Genomic DNA, 18,694 nt, shown 5'->3' with positions numbered 1-18,694 from the left:
TAATTTTGCTGAATAAAAATGCATTTGGAAAAAAAAAATAGTTTTACATCACCATATTCTGTTATCAAGATATTAATATAATTATAATGTTGTTATAATTTATATTATAATTATATTAAAACCATCAATTATATGAAAAGGTGGGTTTCTGTCTCTATGATGAATGCATACATAGAAATAAATAACAGTAAATAAAAAAACATAGCAATGTCAATAAGTATATCACAGTGGATCTCAATAAAGTTGGAGTATTAAGATGCCCGTTGGAATTAGATAGTTTTAGTATGGATAAGACAATATACAATTAAACATAACAAATAACCTTTTTCTTTATACTGTACATATTGTTAAATAAAGGATAATTCATAATGGGTTTATTTACAGATGATCTGTTCAGGTATGCTGTATAGCTGATACATTAGAATAAATTGGATGCTTCAATTTGAGTTTGTAGTTACTTTAGTAGTCCCAAAAGTGTCTCTGTATGTGCACAGCGGGAACGGCATGAAATTACTCTCCTAGGGTTTGGCGTTGATGGGTTAATGATGTAGGGCGCTCCTGGAACTCTAAACTAAGGCCATTAAGCAGGACCTAACAAGGTTGAAAAGCAAAAGGAGATAGGATGGACAGAAATGCTGATCTGATAGAGAAATGAAGCTGTACACTTTAAATGGGATCATAAGTTAGAATATAAGATTATATGTCTGATGCTGGGGAATGAGAGTGTATATAAGGGAAAGCCTGTGTGGTATGATTTTGTGAAGAAATAATATATATACTATTATCCATTTAATATGACATGCTAAGTTCCATTCAATAAGACATGTGGATGAACTTTGGAAAAAATTATAATGTAGACAGTGGATATTGATTGTGGATAATTGAACCTATATAATAACTATATAAAATTGGGTGGTGCCATTTTTTTGGAATTTTGATGAAGTTTACAATGTTATCATTTTTAGGACTGTACGACCTTTTGATCACTTTTTATAGAATTTTTTATTTTTTTTTAAATGGCAAAAAAGTGCCATTTTCGACTTTAAACTTGATTTTCAGTTATGGGGTTAAATGTAGAGAAAAACCGTTATCATATTTTGATCGGGCATTTTCGGACGCGGTGATACCTAATGTGTTTATGATTTTTACTGTTTTTATATTTAATTTAGTTCTAGGGAAAGGGGGATGATTAGAATTTTTAGTTTTTTTTATTATAATTTTTAACTTTTTTAAAAAATTGTTATTTTTACTATTTTTCAGACTCCCTAGGGTACTTTAACCCTAGGGTGTCTGTACGATCCCATCATATACTGCCATACTACAGTGTGGCAGTATATGTGTATTTTACTACTCATATATTACAATGTGCTGCTAGCACATTGTAATGAATGGGTTAACCCGAAGTAGCTTCGGTCTTTGTGAGACCGAAGCTACCATGGCGACAGATCGCCGCTCCCCGATGACGTCACGGCACCGATCGCGGCCGTTATTGGTAAGCTGGCAATATGCAGCAAAGACTTACCGGTTATGGAGAGGGCTCGGCCCGCGAGCCCTCTCCATGCACCGGGACCCGACGTGTGACGTACTATTACGTCACATGTCGGTAAGGGGTTAAGGACCGGGCCCTTTCCTGTTTTTGCATTTCCATTTTTCACTCCCCACCTTCAGAAATAAAAAAAAAAAAAAAGGTTTTTATTTTTACACGTAAAGAGCTGTGTGACGGCTTGTTTTCTGCGTAACAAATTGCACTTCATAGGGATGGTATTGAATATTTCATGCTGTGTACTGGGATGCGGGGAAAAAATTCCAAAGGCAGTGAAAATGGTGAAAAAAAGTATTTGCGCCATTTTCTTGTGGGCTTGGATATTACGAGTTTCACTGAGCGCCCAAAATGACATGTCTACTTTATTCTTTGGGTTGGTACGATTACGGGGATACCAAATTTGTATAGGTTTTATGTTTTTATACATTTACAAAAATTAAAACCACCTGTAGCGCCAGAAGATTTTTGCCATCTTCTGGCGCTAATAACTTTTTCATACTTCAGTATACTGAGCTGTGGGTGGTATCATTTTCAATTATATCAATTTTAGGACTGTACGACCTTTTGATCACTTTTTATAGATTTTTTAAAATATATTTTTCAAAATGGCAAAAAAGTGTAATTTTCGATTTTGGGCACTATTTTCCATTACGGGGTTAAATGCATTCAAAAACCGTTATCATATTTTGAACGGGCATTTTCGGACGCGTCAATACCTAATGTGTTTATGATTTTAACTGTTTTATTTATATTTGTCAGTTCTAGGGAAAGGGGGTGATTTGAATTTTAAGGTTTTTTTTATTATAGCTTTTTTTTTTTTAAACTTTTTTTATTTTTACTATTTTTCAGACTCCCCAGGTTACTTTAACCCTAGGTTGTCTGATCGATCCTATCATATACTGCCATACTACAGTATGGCAGTATATGGGGATTTTCCTCCTCATTCAATGTGCTATCAGCACATTGTAATGAAGGGGTTAAAACGAAATAGCTTCGGGTCTTCAGAAGACCCGAGGCTACCATAAAGACGGATCGCCGCTCCCCGATGACTACACGGGGAGCAACGATCCTAAGCAAGATGGCGGCGCCCATGTGCCGCTGTCTTTGAGGCTGCCGCCAGCTTTGCTGGCAGCGATCGGTGCTATAACACCCATGGATGTCACCGGTAAGTCTTTTCTGCAATATGCAGCAAAGACTTACTGGCTATGGAGAGAGAGGGCTCAGCCCGTGAGCCCTCTCCATGCAGCGGGACCCGGCCACCGCCGTGAATACACAGCGGGCGGTCGCTAACCAGTTAATTTGACTGGGTGCCAACAGAACTTTCAGAACGGCAGGCATCCTATGCCATAATGGGATTTTGAGGACCTTCTTCCTTTTATAGTTTATCTCATCACCCCGAAATAGATTATATTTTTACTACATTAGACTACTTTTTTTTTTATGCTACTCTTAGACCTGCTGAAGCTCCTGCAGTAAGGGAGTGAAACGTGTTGTCACCTTTTGAATAAACTTACTTTGACCAAACATCCAATTAGCCTTGCGCCTTTTGGAATGTATATCTTTGCAAGGTTTTGTCTGACTACCATTAGTCACACACGATACCCCTTTTAATTTGATTTTACCCATGGTGAAACCTAAACACCCCAGGGATAAGACAAGGCAGCATTGCTATGACTGAACCAATGGTTTCCACGTGCAGATCAGAGTTGTGCCTGATGAGCAGCACAACTAAAAATGGTCAGTATCACCACTTTGGTTTTGTAATTACTCTCCCGTTATTAAGGGTAACCTTGCACTAGGCAGCACCATATCTCTGTGTTTTTTTTTCTCCTCTGTTGAAGACCAACTTATTTGGACATGTGGCGTTATGCCAAACTTGTGAGAAACTTCACAGCAAAATCTCAGTTTTGTTTTTGCATTTTCTGGTAACAAGTAAATCTACCATTTGCTTTTATGCATTCTATGCCAAACATATTTTGAGAATGCCATAGCTACATAGATGCAGAAATGTACCTTGTTTAATCCCTGAGTGGTTTTGCTGAAAAAAACAATTATAACATTTTGATAATGAGGCTCTGACACTCTCCTCTTACCCTAATTATGCACTGCTTCAGCCCTTTTCTGCCCAGCATAAGCGGAGAATACCTAATCACTGTGTTGTCCCTGACAGGCAGAACTAATGTATCATTGCACCATTCCCCAGCTGCTGTGTATGAGTCATCCAGTTCAGTTTGATTAGTCCTGTATGTACAGTTCAGGCAGCTCACAATCATGGGGATACAAAGTTTGTATAGGTGTTGTTTCCATACATTAGCAAATATTGAAGCCACCTGTACAAAAAAATCTTTATTTTGCAATCTTCTGCCGCTAATTACTTTACATCCTAATATAATAACGTAAAAAAAAAAAAACCTAGTCAACATAAAGCAGACATATATATTTTTGTTAGCTACCAATTTGTGAGGTTAAGCTAAATTTATGATGAGTGTAACTTTTAGAAATCAGAAAATTGCCAATTTAAAACATTTTAACCAATTTTTACATTTTTCCATAAATAAATTCTAAATATTTCAAGCAAAATATACCACTAAGGAGAAGTACAGCATGTCACAAAAAAAATCTTAAAATCACCTTGGTAAATTTAAAGTGTCCTAAAATTATCATCTCAAAGTGACACATGATAGACTTGAAAAATTGTGCCAGTTCTTTAAAGAGGACCTGTCACAAGATTTTGAAACACCTGACTAACAATGCCTGCTGATAAAGGGTTAAAAGTCCTCCCCATATCACCTTAACTTAGCTGCCAGTGAAGCACTGTACCTTTAATTACAGACATGATATGCAAATGAGCTTTTCTGACTCTTGTCTCCTGGGTCTGACCCGGGCTGGCAGTGAACCATGCCCCATTATTCTGACTGACCACTCTGTTTCTCTTTAAATCACTGCTCTGTCTTTTTGTACTTGGGCCTGCCTGCTAATATTCAACTACAGACATGTAAAGCTCTATGTACAGATAGGAAATATTGTCAATTTTTTTTTTACACGGTGCCTTGTTACATTCATGACATGTGACCGTGACGTAATCGCAGGTCTGTACACCATGTATGTGATTACGTGAAATTACAGCAGCCTTCTTGGAGGATGGAGAGGAGTAGAAGTCCATGGAGGCTGCTGTTACTTCATGTGGTCAGATTCATACATGGTGTACAGTTTGGTATTGTTAAGTCTCTTGGGATGTAAAATAACTTTACCTATTATCTTTACCTATATGCAGTAGTTTCTTTGCTATAGCCCTCTGGTTACCTCATTGCTCCAATGGCTGCCTCCTCTCCATGTGCTGATAAACACTATAAGACCATGCCTTGTTTACACGAAGTATCTCAAATGGTTTCATGGGAGGGGAGGAGCTGCTGGTCCCTGCTCACAGAGGCGGAGGCGGCCATGTGACCATGTATGAAGCAGAGCTGGAAGTGTACAGAACAGTGAATGCAGATGTCTCCTGCACAGAATTGTGAGGTACAAGATCTTCCCTATCCATCCCTCCATCCAAGTGTGTGATTCTACAGAACTTTATCTGTCTCTGGGTTTTATGCTGCTCCCTCCACCTTGTTCACTGCAGTATCAGCTCTGTGCAGATAAGCTATTAACCCTTAAAGAGAACCGGTCATGCAAAATAACCCCCCTAAACTAAATATATTTTCATAAACTGCCATTAGAGAGCATTGCCTCTATCCCTTTATTGTCCCTCTACATGCCTGTAATCCTAAGCAATGAGGTCCTAAAGCTGTATGCAAATGACCTGTGAAATGTCCAATGAAGCATTAGCATATTCAAGCTGTCCACTCTATTCATGAGTGGGAGGCACAGCCACACCCCCAGTGCTTGACTGACAGCCTGTATAATGATGTGAGGCTGTATAATGATGTGCTTGCTGGTGGCCACGCCCCCTGCAGCCTGTGTGTGTGTGTGTATAGGAGAGATACAGCAGCTCCTGGCAGCCATGTTACTGCAGAACATGTCAGATTCATGTGTAGCTGATGTCTGTGTCTCTCACCTGTATATTAGGAGGATGCAGCACACACTAGTAATGCCTTACTAGTGTGTAATATACATTACACACAGACATGAGCAGGGGGAGGAGTAACAGGGGTGACATCACTGCCTCTGACCATGTGACCAGCCTCATTTACATGATAAAGAATAGATGATTTTACAATGAATAATGTATGAATTGACTAGATATAGGCTGGGATGGGATCCTTGTGAGCTGCTCCAACAGATAGAGGTGACAGGACAAGTGACACAGACCTGATGACAGGTGTCCTTTAATGCTTACACAGACCAGACTATAGACTTGTAAATGGTGTATAGTACTCATGATTTCTTCCACTTATTACATGTTCCCTTCTCCATGTGATGGAAGCTGCCAGGCTGGTCTCCATATACATGCTGAAAGTGCAGTGTTAAGTGGATTTAATTGTAGGGTACTAAATGGATTTAATGCTAGATTGCTTTGAGAGAGAACACAAGGCATCATGGGAACTGTGGGCAAGCTAGCTGGCCTCAGCCTGACAGCATAGACTGATAGATATCAGTCTCCAGACAATTTTTGTAAACACTTTCAGAACAGAAAATGCTATAACTTTAGAAAGCAAAGGACGTGCAGCACAAGTAGGCATTGTTTTGTTTGTTTTCAAAGGAGGAATCACATAATATATAGGTAACGTCACTATAGCTTTACAGTTGCACTTTAAGCAGTGGTGTAACAAGACTCCAGTGCGCCCCGATGCAAACTTGGAATCGGGTCCCCCATATTTGCCATTTGCACACATACACTATACATGCATTACATCTATACATCTATTTATAAACATATGACATCTATCTATAAACTCATCGTTATGTATACTCTACACACAATATGTATACTGTACAAATACAGATAAACGACCGCATATATAATGAACAATGAATTACAGATGTACATAAACATATATACCCACATACCTGTACAATACTAAAAGTAATGCATACACCACATATATATTTATACCAGCTGGTAATATACTGGGCATTATTAAAGAGCTCCCAAAAATGACTGCACAGTCTGCAGTACAGGGAGTCCCACTGGCTCCTGCAGCAAAGAGGGACAGAGCAGGAAGTGTCAGTGCTCGAGATGGGTGAATCGATTCCAAAGATTCTAACTTCGGTTAGAATTTCAGGAAAAATTTGATTAGTCACAAAGCCGAAGTTTACGGTGATTCGTTGGAACAAAGTTTTTTTTTCCCCTCCTTTATTACCAATATGGGCGAGAGTACAATGTGTTACATGGGGCAGAGAACCCTGGGAAGGAGAAAGGAACACCCTCAAGCACATGTGCAGACCTGTAAGCCTATTAGCAACCGGCAGGCTTATGTGATGTCTCAGTCTATAAAAAGAGGCAGCCATTTTCAAATCTCGGCATTTCACACTACATGTGCTGCCTGTAGCGTCCAGCTGCTTCTACTGTACTGTGCTGTTATGATTTTTGCTCCAAAAATTTTGGGGTATCTGTATACTTCAAATAGCAGTTCTTTTTTGTTTCTGACGTGAATAGGAAGAAAGCAGTGTGAAATCCACATACTTTCTATAGTCATTTCTGCTCCAATCCCAGGGTGTTCATTTTGGGGGATCGATATAAAGCAAACTCCAATACTTTTTGTTGCTAAAGTTCAGAGCAAGATTAATGTCGCAGCAGGGGTGACTCTGTGAGACCAGAACTGCTGTTGTCATCTAGCGGCAGTGTGTTAATTAACAACCCAAAGGTTGTTGATTGGTTGACTAGGTCACCCAGTTCCTCAAATATAACATCTGACAACCCCAGCCAAGAGTCTGTGGCTTTGTCATCTACAACAATTAGTTGGCATGGCCCAGGATCAGGTCAGCGGCCCTCGCCTGTCCTCAACCAGCCTCTGTCCTGTTCATTTACCTTAGCCAGAAAGCTGCTAGGTGGTCTGGGCTCAGTGCCACTATTCAGTGAGGACGAAGTGTTTGAGGACAGTCAGCAGCTGCTTGGCAGTGAAGTGATGAGGCAGACATCCTTTGCTTCATGCAGTAGGCAGGCTGTGCATACTGACATCGTTGAGGAGAGTAGCAGTGACAGGGAAACACATTGACGATGATGTAGCCGATCGCACTTGGGAGCCGGGTGTAGCAAGGGATTCCTCATCGTCCGGCGAAGGAGTGTCCGATTGCGCGTCAGGCAGCGGAGCAGGCAGCAAGTCGCTACTGGGGCTATGAGTCAGCAGGGTGGCAGCAGTGTGAGCACGGGAGCCAAACGGCCACTGGGTACAAACCCCCGCTTCGGAGGACCAAGTGAGCAGTGGTACAGGGGCTCAGCAAGGCAGCGGCGTTGATAGTTGCTCAGTGCAGAGTGTTGGCAGCAAAATCGCCACCTCGGCGGTGTGGCAGTTTTTTTGTTAAGACACCAGAGGAGCTGAGCGTGTGTATATGTAGAATCTGCGGGCAGAAAGTGAAGAGAGGCCAGGGAGCTAACATTGGCACCACGGCCTTGCATCAACACATGCAGCGGCACCATCCAATGGCCTGGGAGAAATGTGGAACAGATGTGGAGGTCCATCCTGCCTCAGCAGCAGAACCTAGTGGCACACATGCCTTTTCAGCCAGGCAAGACTCCAGCACCTCTGCCGAGGGGAGCTGTTTGTCTTTGACATCATCTCCCGGTCCAGATGCTCCTGCTCCTTGCTATGTATGGCGCCAGCAGTCGTTGAAAGAGGTGATTACAAACCGACAACTGTATGAGTCCAGCCATCCTAAGGTGCAGAAGCTGACCGTGCTCTTGTCCAAGTTGTTGGTACTGCAGTCCCTCCTTTTTCAAGTCGTGGACTCTGCAACCTTCAAAGAAGTAATGGCTTGTGCCGACCTGAGGCTGCATGCACACTGCCGTGAGCCCGCCGCACCGTAGCACGGCGGGCACACGGCAGCGCGGGGAGAGGAGGAGGAGGTGAGCGCAGCTCACCCCCGCCCCTCTCCATAGCGATGCATGGCCGCGGCGCCGTAATACGGGAAAAGATAGGACATGTCCTATCTTTTCCCGGGCTACGGAGCGGTACGGTGCCGCACGTGTGCTGTACCGTACCGCTGCCGTAGGGCGCCGCGAGCCCATAGAAGTGTATGGGGGACGTATATCGGCCGTATATACGTCGGCCGTATATACGTCCCCCATACTGTAGTGTGAATGCAGCCTGAGGTGGAGAGTTCCAAGCCGCAATTTTTTATCCAAAAAGGCAGTGGCAGCCCTACCCCAACATAGTCTGATATGCAATGTTTTCCCCCGTTGGAACTCCAGCCTCCATATGTTAGACCGCCTGTATGAACAGAGAAAAGCCATTAATACTCCTCTGTGTAACTTTGATGTCAGCCACTGGCAGCTCATGCATGAAACCTGCCTTTTGCTCAGGCCCTTTGAAGAGGCCACGTTATTTGTCAGTCGCCAGAACTGTGGGATGAATAACGTCCTTCTATTGCTTCATGTCCTGTAACTCATGCTGCAAAATCTGTCTGGTCAGGGCACTGGAGAAGTGGAGACTACATCTCATGGCCACATGAGTCCAGTGGGGACTGAACTGGAGGAGGAGGACGACGACGACGACATGGGAGCACAAGCAGAGTCTGGTGAAATCTGTGGTTTTTCCACTCAGTTGTCAAGAGAGGAGGAACAGGAGCATCCGGAGGAGGTAGAAGACGAGGCAGATTACCCAGAAGCACTGTGGTAGTATACAGTGCAGATGGAGGCCGGGAGTCCCTCAGAGTCACTTGCGCAGATGGCCGCAGCATGCTGCTTTGCCTAAATAGTGACAGCCGAATTGTCAACGTCCGGCATAGGGAAGACTTTTGGCTCTCCACCCTCTTGGACCCTCACTACCGGTCAAAAATGGGTGACTTTTTTGCAGCTGCTGATAGGGACGAACAACTGGCATTCTATAGAGATATACTGTGCACACAGTTGGCCGCTGCCTATGTGCGCGATTGTCCATCCTCTGTCAGGTCTAACCAGGGGATTCCTGGCAGTCATCGCTCATGTACTACTGCCACAGCTGCTGTGGGGGGGGGGGGGGTAGGAGCAGTAGCAGCTCCATCAGCAGCTTAAGTCTGGATTCCTTAATGAGCAACTTCCTTCACCCACCTAGTGAGACGGGTAGCCACCAGCTGCAGCAGAAGGACATGGAGCAGACCCTGCACCAGCAGGTGGTGGCCTTCTTAGACAGCACTTTGGCTGCCCAGTAGTCCAATGGGATCCTCTACCTGGGATGCTAAACTTGATGCGTGGCCACAACTTGCGGAGTTTGCAGTAGAGGAGCTGTCCTGCCCAGCCAGTAGTGTGGCGTCAGAGCGGGTGTTCAGTCCGGCGGGGGCCATTGTTAACCCAAGGAAAACCCACTTGCCACCCATAATGTGGATAGACTGACCTTTGTCAAGATGAATCAGGCTTGGATCGTATAGCATTTCATCTCACCAATGCCATCAGATTAGATCATTCATGATGCCTCCCTTAAACGTTGAGAAATGAGTCTGGGTTCTAACTACCTGCCTCATCTACTATTCTGATGCTGCCATCCGCCTAATGCCACACATCTGCCAGTTGCTCCGTCTGACTCCTACCATCTTTACCAGGTACTGGAATTGTCCGCCACCTACACACTATATCATTGTGCCACTCTGTGGCCTACCATGTTGTCGCCACCTCCACACCTCTGACCTCATTCTGCTGCTTGTGCCACCTTTTGCAGCTCTTTTTTTATTCCAATTCAAATTTAAATGGAAAATTTCAACTTCGAATTCATTTCAAACTTCATCATTGTGCCACAATGTGACCACCTCTACTGTGGGCTCCTGTGAGCTCTGTGGCTATCCCTGTTGCTGCCACCTGTGGGCTGCTCCTGCTGCTGCCGCCGCCACCTCCGAGCTCTGTGGCCTACCATGTTTCCACCACCTCCATAATTTGTCATTTTGCCACTCTGCGGCCTACTTATGCTGCTGCCAACTGACCACGGTCTCCCTGGAACACCCTGTGATTTTCAGAATGCTGTTTTCACCTTCCATCGCTCTATGACGTTGCCACTAAGTTTTAGTTTCCCCCTTCATTTAATCTGTCAGAAGGAATGAAAAGCCTCAGTATTGATAGCCAAAAGCAGGAGTGGATACAGAACACAGAGGAACGCCCCGGAAGAAGCCTTGCCGGCGAAACCCTGGGTCGGGCGGATAGAAAGCTAGCGTCCCGTTATGTGAATTTGTGATATGCGCATTTTTATTGGATTTTTGTGAGTATAATGAATTGGAGTAAATTTTAACCTTGTTGGAACGTACCACACCATCTGCCTGCATATTTTCTTCCAGTTACAATATAATAAAGGAGGAGAATGAGAGTGCGATGGTGCTAGTCTGAATGGTGACATACTTTCAGCAGGAGAAATTGAAGATTGGTGCTGTTCATCGAAGTTTTAAGATAAAATAAGAGGGAGAAGAAGAATCCTTGGAGCTCCGGTCATAGTGAAAATATTTTTCTCTATTTTGTGGACTTTTTCAAAGACTGTGTGGACCGGTCTTATACCGTGAGTAGCTCCTTAAGGGGCAAACTGTGCACCACGAACCACTGTGTTTTTAGAACACAGAGGACATGCAAATATCCCATTTACTGGCCATTTACTACTCTGTATTGGATCCACTCCTGTTTGTTTTTGGCATTAGCAATACTGATGATGGATTATTGACAGATTGAAAGCTGACACTGACGGATGAAATGAATGGCAAAATGATCAGTGATGTCAATGCAGAATTACTGCCGACACCCTCTGCACTCCTTTGGCGGGTTTCTGTATATATCTGCGTTTAACGGAACAGTTCTGTTGTAATATATGGAATCATATGATGTCAGTGTAAAAAGAGTACATTCTTTGACGTTATAGTGGGATCTTGGTCCTCAGCTCAGTCCTTTTGAGCTGGCACCGATGTTACTTTGTCAGGCTGCGTTCCCGTTTCGCTTATTTAGTGAAGTTGGCCTATGTAAGTGCACATGGAAGTAAAGAGTGAAGCGATTCTAAGAGCGGTGGCTGTCGTGTGTGTGTCATACTAAAACACAGCATTGTTTTAGTTTGTTCCCTATGCATATTTAAGCATTGCACAACGTTCTACAACACAATACAAGCTCTCTGTAGTCAGGAAATACCTTTTTTCTAACGTGATTCATCATTATTTTGTTTCGGGTCGAATCCAAATTTTTTCCAAAAATTCAGCGTATCGGGACAAACCGAATTTTAACAAATTCGCCCATCTCTTGTCAGCGCGCATCACCTGCTTCAATTCGGCTCTCAGCTCAGCTTTAATTTTTCTTTACTTTTTTTCTTTTATTGAATTTTTGTGTTTTTATGTTTTTTTAATGTGTTTTTAGGGACTGTTCTTTTATACAGATCACATGTAACATTGTTCTTATGGCAACATCCAATAGGATCAATGTTATCAGTGACTTGTATACAGACCTGCAGAGGGGATGCACATAGCATTTAAACCCTCTTGGGAAATCCCAGTGATGTCATATCAGTGACATCACAGGATCCCTCTGCAGGTACAGCGCGCAGTATGAACGCTGTGTTTGATGGGCTGTTGTGACTGACGACTGATTTATATCAGTAAACGATAAGGCTGGCAGGGACATGCAGCTCACTCACCGCACACATCACACTCACTACACACAGCCCATTCACCGCACACTGACCGCACACAGCCCCGCTTGGCGCACAAACGCTATAGAGAGTGCAGTGAGATCGGGGCTTGCTCTCACCTGGCACTGGTCTCCGGTCCCTCCAGGATCACAAACTTTGGCTGCTCTGGCACTACACAGGCCTGCAGCGCAGGCTTGGAGAGCTGGAAAAGAATGAGTGTCAGCCCTGCATGTCATCCCCCAGGGCTGGCACTCACGGCACCCTGACAGATCGCGACTAGCGCGTGCTGCGATCCTATTACTGATCTTTTCCTCAGCATGTGCCACACCGCCGGATTATTACCCACCACAGCAGCTATCCCCGCATAGACGCTAACAATGCTTTTCAATACATTATACCCAGATATGAGCAGGCGGAGGATGTGGGAGTGGTAACGGGTGACATCACTTTCTCTCTCCATGTGCCCAGCCACCTTTACATAATAAAAAAAATATGATTTTACAATGATTAATGTATCACTTGACTAGATAAATCCTGGGGTGGAATCATTGTGAGCTGCTCCAACAGGTAGTGGTGACAAGACCAGTGATAGAGACCTAATGACAGGTTTCCTTTAAGTAAGTTGCCAGCCCCCGTAATCATGGACAGCTAATTTTTATTTTTTTTAAAAAAAACCTCTAGATGGGCAGTTACATGGGCATTTTCATTACTGGCACAATCACTTTAAAGAGAACCTGTCCTACATGCCTTTAAACTTAAGAAACTGGGTACTAAAGCTGTATGCAAATTACCTGAAATTGGTCCAATGTATCGTTATTCATAAGTGGGAGGTACAGCCACACCCTCCAGTGCTTGACTGACAGCCTGTGTAATGATGTGATATTCCTGCTGTTGGCTGCCTTTTGAGACTTCCTGATGCTGTTGTCCATGCCCCATGCAGTCTGTGTGTGATATAACTGCTCCAGGATGCAGCCATGGGTACAGAAGAACACGTCAGGTACTTGTGTAGCTGATGTCTGTCTCTTAGATGTGTATAGGAGATGTAACAGGGGTGATTTCACTTTCTCTATCCATGTGACCAGCCTCATTAACATGATAAAGAAAATGATTTTACAATGATTGTATGAATTGACTAGATAAAGGCTGGGATGAAATCCTTGTGAGCTGCTACAACAGTGGTGACATAATTGGTGACACAGACCTGATGACAGGTGTCATTTTAACAATGTGAAAGAAAATTAACCTTTTGTTTTCCTCACAGGGTAGTTCGTGAAACATTCCTAAATTTAAATGGATTAAATCAAGTTACCGAACTTAAATTTTTGGATCCATTGAGGTATTTTTGTTTAAAAGTGTTTGAGATTCTTATTTGCTTTGGAGAACAGCAAACTGAACTTTTGGCATCTACTTCAAATATTGGTGTCGAAGCAAATATACTTGAATTATCTGTTCAGCATTTAAAACCTCTGGAGTGCATACATGTTTCTCAGAATTTCAATAAATTCTACTGTTCTCTTAAAGATGCCTGTCCAAATAAAAAAAAGGATATTGATCAGAAGATGAACACAATAAATTTATTCCTCTGTTTGGCATTTTTAAGTGTGAGCAAAGATGCAGAGTCTGATCTTGAACCAGTTAATGAATCAGAAGATACATCTGGCTATGACAGCACTGCAAGTGAACCACTGAATATTTTACCAAAGCTGAATGCTGAGAGCTTGTCCCTGCCATCCCAGGAAGAGATGCCCATGGCAGCAGATATTTGGTCTATGTTTTACTGGCTTTACTTGAAAAGTTTAATGTTCCAGAAACAATTTCACAAAATTGGTGGATTTGAAATTTGTTATAAGCTTGTTCAGATGATGATTAATAACTTCAGCTTTCATAAAGATAGTAGCGCCGCAACATTGAGTTCAGAAGCTCTAAACACATTTCCAAATGAAAACGCTGGCCTGGAATCCTCTGAGAAAGGAAATACTTTAATTCATGGACATGACCCTTATAATACTTGTCATCAGTCTCTATCTGCTGACACATCTTTTTACAAATATGATGCTAACAACTGGACATCTGGAGCTGGAAAACTATTTGAAGCTTTATTATCCATTTGTCTTCATAGTGCACAGAACAGTCAATATAAATCTGATTTAGTAACCTCTCAGGTAAAGAATGAAGTTTTAAATATATTAAATATTATTTGTTTATTTGTTGCAGGATAAGTTTGAGCTTTTGAAAAACTTTCTAGGAATATACTGTTGATGATGTATATCCCCTGGGAAAGTCCTTAATGGCAAATGGTGAATGACCACAATTCAGCCCTCACTGATATGCTGACATAAGGAGCACACTTATTTATGAAACTGTTTGCATTGCCAATAGTTGCCAAGTTCTGCTAGATTGGTAGAGATGATGGTCTACTCACATGGCGTTATCATTGCAATTATCATTGGCCCCCATGGTCATGTGTGCCCAAGTTGCTTATGACGAAACGTGACCCTAATCAAAAGCCTCTCCCTAAGCCAAACCAGTTCTCTACGCTGTACCCAACCAAACCAGGTCGAAACAGTGCTGTTTACAGTGGGGAATCTGCTCCTTCTGGGATAGATGTACTGGTTTTGGTTTTATTCTTGCATCATATCACAAGGCTTCCCGAGGTCATGCTTGATGTCTAGGAAGCGACCTTACAGGGTAGCTACAAGAGGCATGATTTTCCTTATCCCATCCTGGAAAACTTTGCATATTTTCCCAGAATCCCCCTAGTGGAGCATCAATGGCTAGAAGTCTCCACACGCATACTCTACTGCCTTAATTGTCAGTCTCTGTATGGAGACCTCTTACTTCCTGAGGGTAGGTATTGGTATTGCAAACTTTGTTATCGCTTCTGCGAGAAATAATCTGGAATCCGCTGTGTGTACTTATATCTGTGAGATATGATAGTCGAAGTGGTCCACCTCCAAAACAAATAATTTCAGCTTGGAAGTTACAACTTGTATACAAAAGGGATGCAAATTATCCACTTAGTCAAATTTTTATATTTCTCAAACCAAAAGAAGAAAAAGTTCCACAAAAGATTAGTCAAATATTAATAAATTTTATTGTAGAAAAAATCTAATAAAAAGGTAGCAAATATGTATATACTGATGGACAACTGTGCACAGGAAAAATATACCCCGGCACTAGACAGCATGGGCTAGAGCTATATGCAACATTTTTGCACAATGGCAACATCCAAGTTGCATGATAAGATTGCTGGCATTAAATGCCATGCAGGCACGGGTGAGAGGTATGACCAAAAACCAAGTGTGGGATTTGTACACAACATAGACACAGGAGAAAAAAAAAAAAAATATATATATATATGTATGTGCAAGTGTATGAGAATGAAATAAACTGTTAGTGATCATAGAGTAAACAAGGAAGTCCAAATATCCTCACCCATAATAAGAATGAGCCCCACGCTGACCCCGGCGCACGTTTCGGCTGTCAAGCCCCCAGATGAAGGCTTGACAGCTGAAACGTGCGCCGGGGTCAGCGTGGGGCTCATTCTTATTATGGGTGAGGATATTTGGACTTCCTTGTTTACTCTATGATCACTAACAGTTTATTTCGTTCTCATATACTTGTATATATATTTTTTTTTTCCTGTGTCTATGTTGTTTACAAATCCCACACTTGGTTTTTGGTACATACCTCTCACCCGTGCCTGCATGACATTTAATGCCAGCAATCTTATCATGCAGCTTGGATGTTGCCATTGTGCAAAATGTTGTATATAGCTCTAGCCCACGCTGTCTAGTGCCGGGGTATATTTTTCCTGTGCACAGTTGTCCATCAGTTTGTACATATTTGCTACCTTTTTATTAGATTTTTTTCTACAATAAAATGTATTAATATATGACTAATCTTTTGGGGAACTTTTTCTTCTTTTGGTTTGAGTAATTTCTATACGTTCCATGGTATTTATGTGTTCTTTGAACCTAGCAATTCTTTAGCAAAAATTATTTGGTTTGGAAATGTTTATATTTGTATATACCTGGTAATATACAAAAAAGCAAACCAGACATGCTCACTTTTGCTTCTCTTCATTCCACGCCTCCTTCTCGATGCATGAATACAGGTAGTGGGGGTGTGCAAAATTAGCAGCCATTAATACTTTGCTTCAATTTTATATACTATATAAAATTTTATATCTTTTCATTTAGTATAAAATAACTTTTTGAATATTATGTATTTATTTTGTAATTAATAAACTCAGTTTTTCTTGCAGAACATTCCTGTCCAGCATATCATGCTAGACTTGCAGGAGCTTCTTGCGCATTCAAAAATGCTTGAGACTCCTCATTCACCACATATTTTGGACTGTCTTCTCCGAGTGGCTGTTTCAACTTTTCCTTTATTTTGTGATGCCTCTGAGGAACAAAGTGAAAAGGTGGGTGAGAACAAATAATAACTAAATACAAGAACAAAATAAGAAGGGAAGACAAATGAAGACGGGGGAAGGGGTTGGATAGTGGCGTATTCAATATTTGGGCCCTATTTTACATTCACTGACTGAAATAATTGGTTTTATATCTTTATAGATGGGCATATCCGCATCCCAAAAGGGATCTGATTTGTTTTAAAACTTTCTTTATTCATTTTTTCTTCAATACATCAAACTTCAACATTTCTGATGCCATGTATAAATGCACATCCTTAGACAACCAAGCTCCATTTTACACAGGGCTCCTTTACAGTAAAGTACATTTCATGGTGGATTTGTTACAGCCTGAGGCAGTCCAGGACGCAGCCCTTCACATTCTATCCCTTGTTTACAAATCTTTAATCATTCGTTAAACGGTTGTATAACATCAGTGCTATATTGTTTCTATGTAACTATATACCTTATGGCCTTTTAGATTAGTCTTCTTATACCTCTTTTTATTTATATTGAGCCCTCACGTGCCTGGCAATATATATAACTTGTATAACCTTAATCACTATAAGGCCCCTTCTACACTAGCGAGTGTGATGCGATGAACTCGCATCACACTCGCAACGCAAGCTGCCGGGAACGCACGGCCCGAACGCTGCACCGCGGGAGTGAACTCAGCATGTCAGTTCACTCCCGCGGTGCAGGGTTCGGGCCGTGCGTTCCCGGCAGCTTGCGTTGCGAGTGTGATGCGAGTTCATCGCATCACACTCGCTAGTGTAGAAGGGGCCTAACTAATTTGCTTGACTCATTAATAACCTACTATAACTAAGTATTCGTATCATAATCAGGTAACTATCTTACTCCTGAGTAGAATTAATAAGAGGGTGAGGGAAGGGGGGCGGGGAGTTGGGAATTTTGCTTTTTATCCCGTATTGTCTTCTTCCTGTATCAATTTTCAGTCTTTTTCACCTCTCTTGTTGGGCTCTATCCATTTTTCCCATGTCTTCAGGAATTTCTCGCTTTTACCATTTGTCCAAGCCGCTAACTCCTCTAACCTGTATATTTCGTTCACCCTATTTTCCCAAACCTCTAGAGTGGGTGCTCTGTTTTGCTTCCAGAAAGCAGGGATTAAAACTAAGGGATCTGATTTGTACACTACACTATTATATTGCAGTATGTGGCAGTTTTTCTTTGACTAACAATTTTCTCTCCAGGACCTAGTTACAGATCTGTAAAAATGAGATTGCTCCCCGATGACAACACGGAGAGTGACAATTTGAGCCATATGGCACTTGCACGCTACCGACTTTCAACCTCTTATTGACCACCCATACAGGTTTTTACATCTGTCACTAAAAAGCCGCAGGCTAGGCCGACGTTTTTTTGTCCCAGCCCAGGTTCTGCACAGGTCCTCCATGCAGGGAAGAAGATTGACTCGCCTGTCATATGTCAGCAAGGTCCCTGCTCTGACAGTCTACGTTGGAATGACATCCGAAGCAATTGAAGAGTAAAAAAATAAAAAATAAATAATAAAATTAAAATTCCCCAAAAGCCCCCAATATTTAAATCCATATATAAAAGAATATACATTGGGTATCACTGCATCTGAAAATACTGAGTCCATAAAAATATAAATATGGCTATTCCTGGCGGTCAACCCCATAACAGAAAAATGCTCCTAAATGTTAGAATTGCTACTCTTTTTTTTTGGCATTTAACAAACCTAAAATTTTATTAAAAAGTGAACCAAAGGTCGCACAGTCCCTAAAATGGTAGCAAAAAAAATGTTACACGGCTTCATGCTCATACTCCAGTATGAAAGTTTTTAGAATATCCCAGAATATAGTGAAATGAAGTATTTTTTTTGTTTAAAACATAATAAAATTAATAAAAATTAAGTATTCCCATTATTGTATAGAACCAAAGAATAAGTTAGATGTGTCATTTTGAGCACACAGCAAAAGCTGAAAAAACAAAGCCCACCAGAATATGATGCAAATGTTTTTTCTTGTCAATTTC

The 18,694-nt window shown here is 41.8% G+C and overlaps 1 protein-coding gene across 3 annotated transcripts in view; it reads left to right on the top strand.

The window, feature by feature from the left end:
* Window positions 1-18,694, top strand: part of LYST (lysosomal trafficking regulator) — a 511,246-nt gene that overhangs the window by 52,538 nt on the left and 440,014 nt on the right. For all 3 annotated transcript variants that reach the window (XM_072141114.1, XM_072141113.1, XM_072141115.1), the window contains exons 5-6: window positions 13,523-14,423; window positions 16,529-16,690. In XM_072141114.1, coding sequence (XP_071997215.1) covers window positions 13,523-14,423; window positions 16,529-16,690 — 1,063 coding nt within the window. The remainder of the gene's footprint in view (window positions 1-13,522; window positions 14,424-16,528; window positions 16,691-18,694) is intronic.

The sequence above is a fragment of the Engystomops pustulosus genome, chromosome 3 (assembly GCF_040894005.1).
Source record: "Engystomops pustulosus chromosome 3, aEngPut4.maternal, whole genome shotgun sequence".
Taxonomy (NCBI): Eukaryota; Metazoa; Chordata; class Amphibia; order Anura; family Leptodactylidae; genus Engystomops; species Engystomops pustulosus.
The sequence above is the reverse complement of the archived record's forward strand: the minus strand, read 5'-3'. Positions and strand labels throughout refer to the sequence as shown.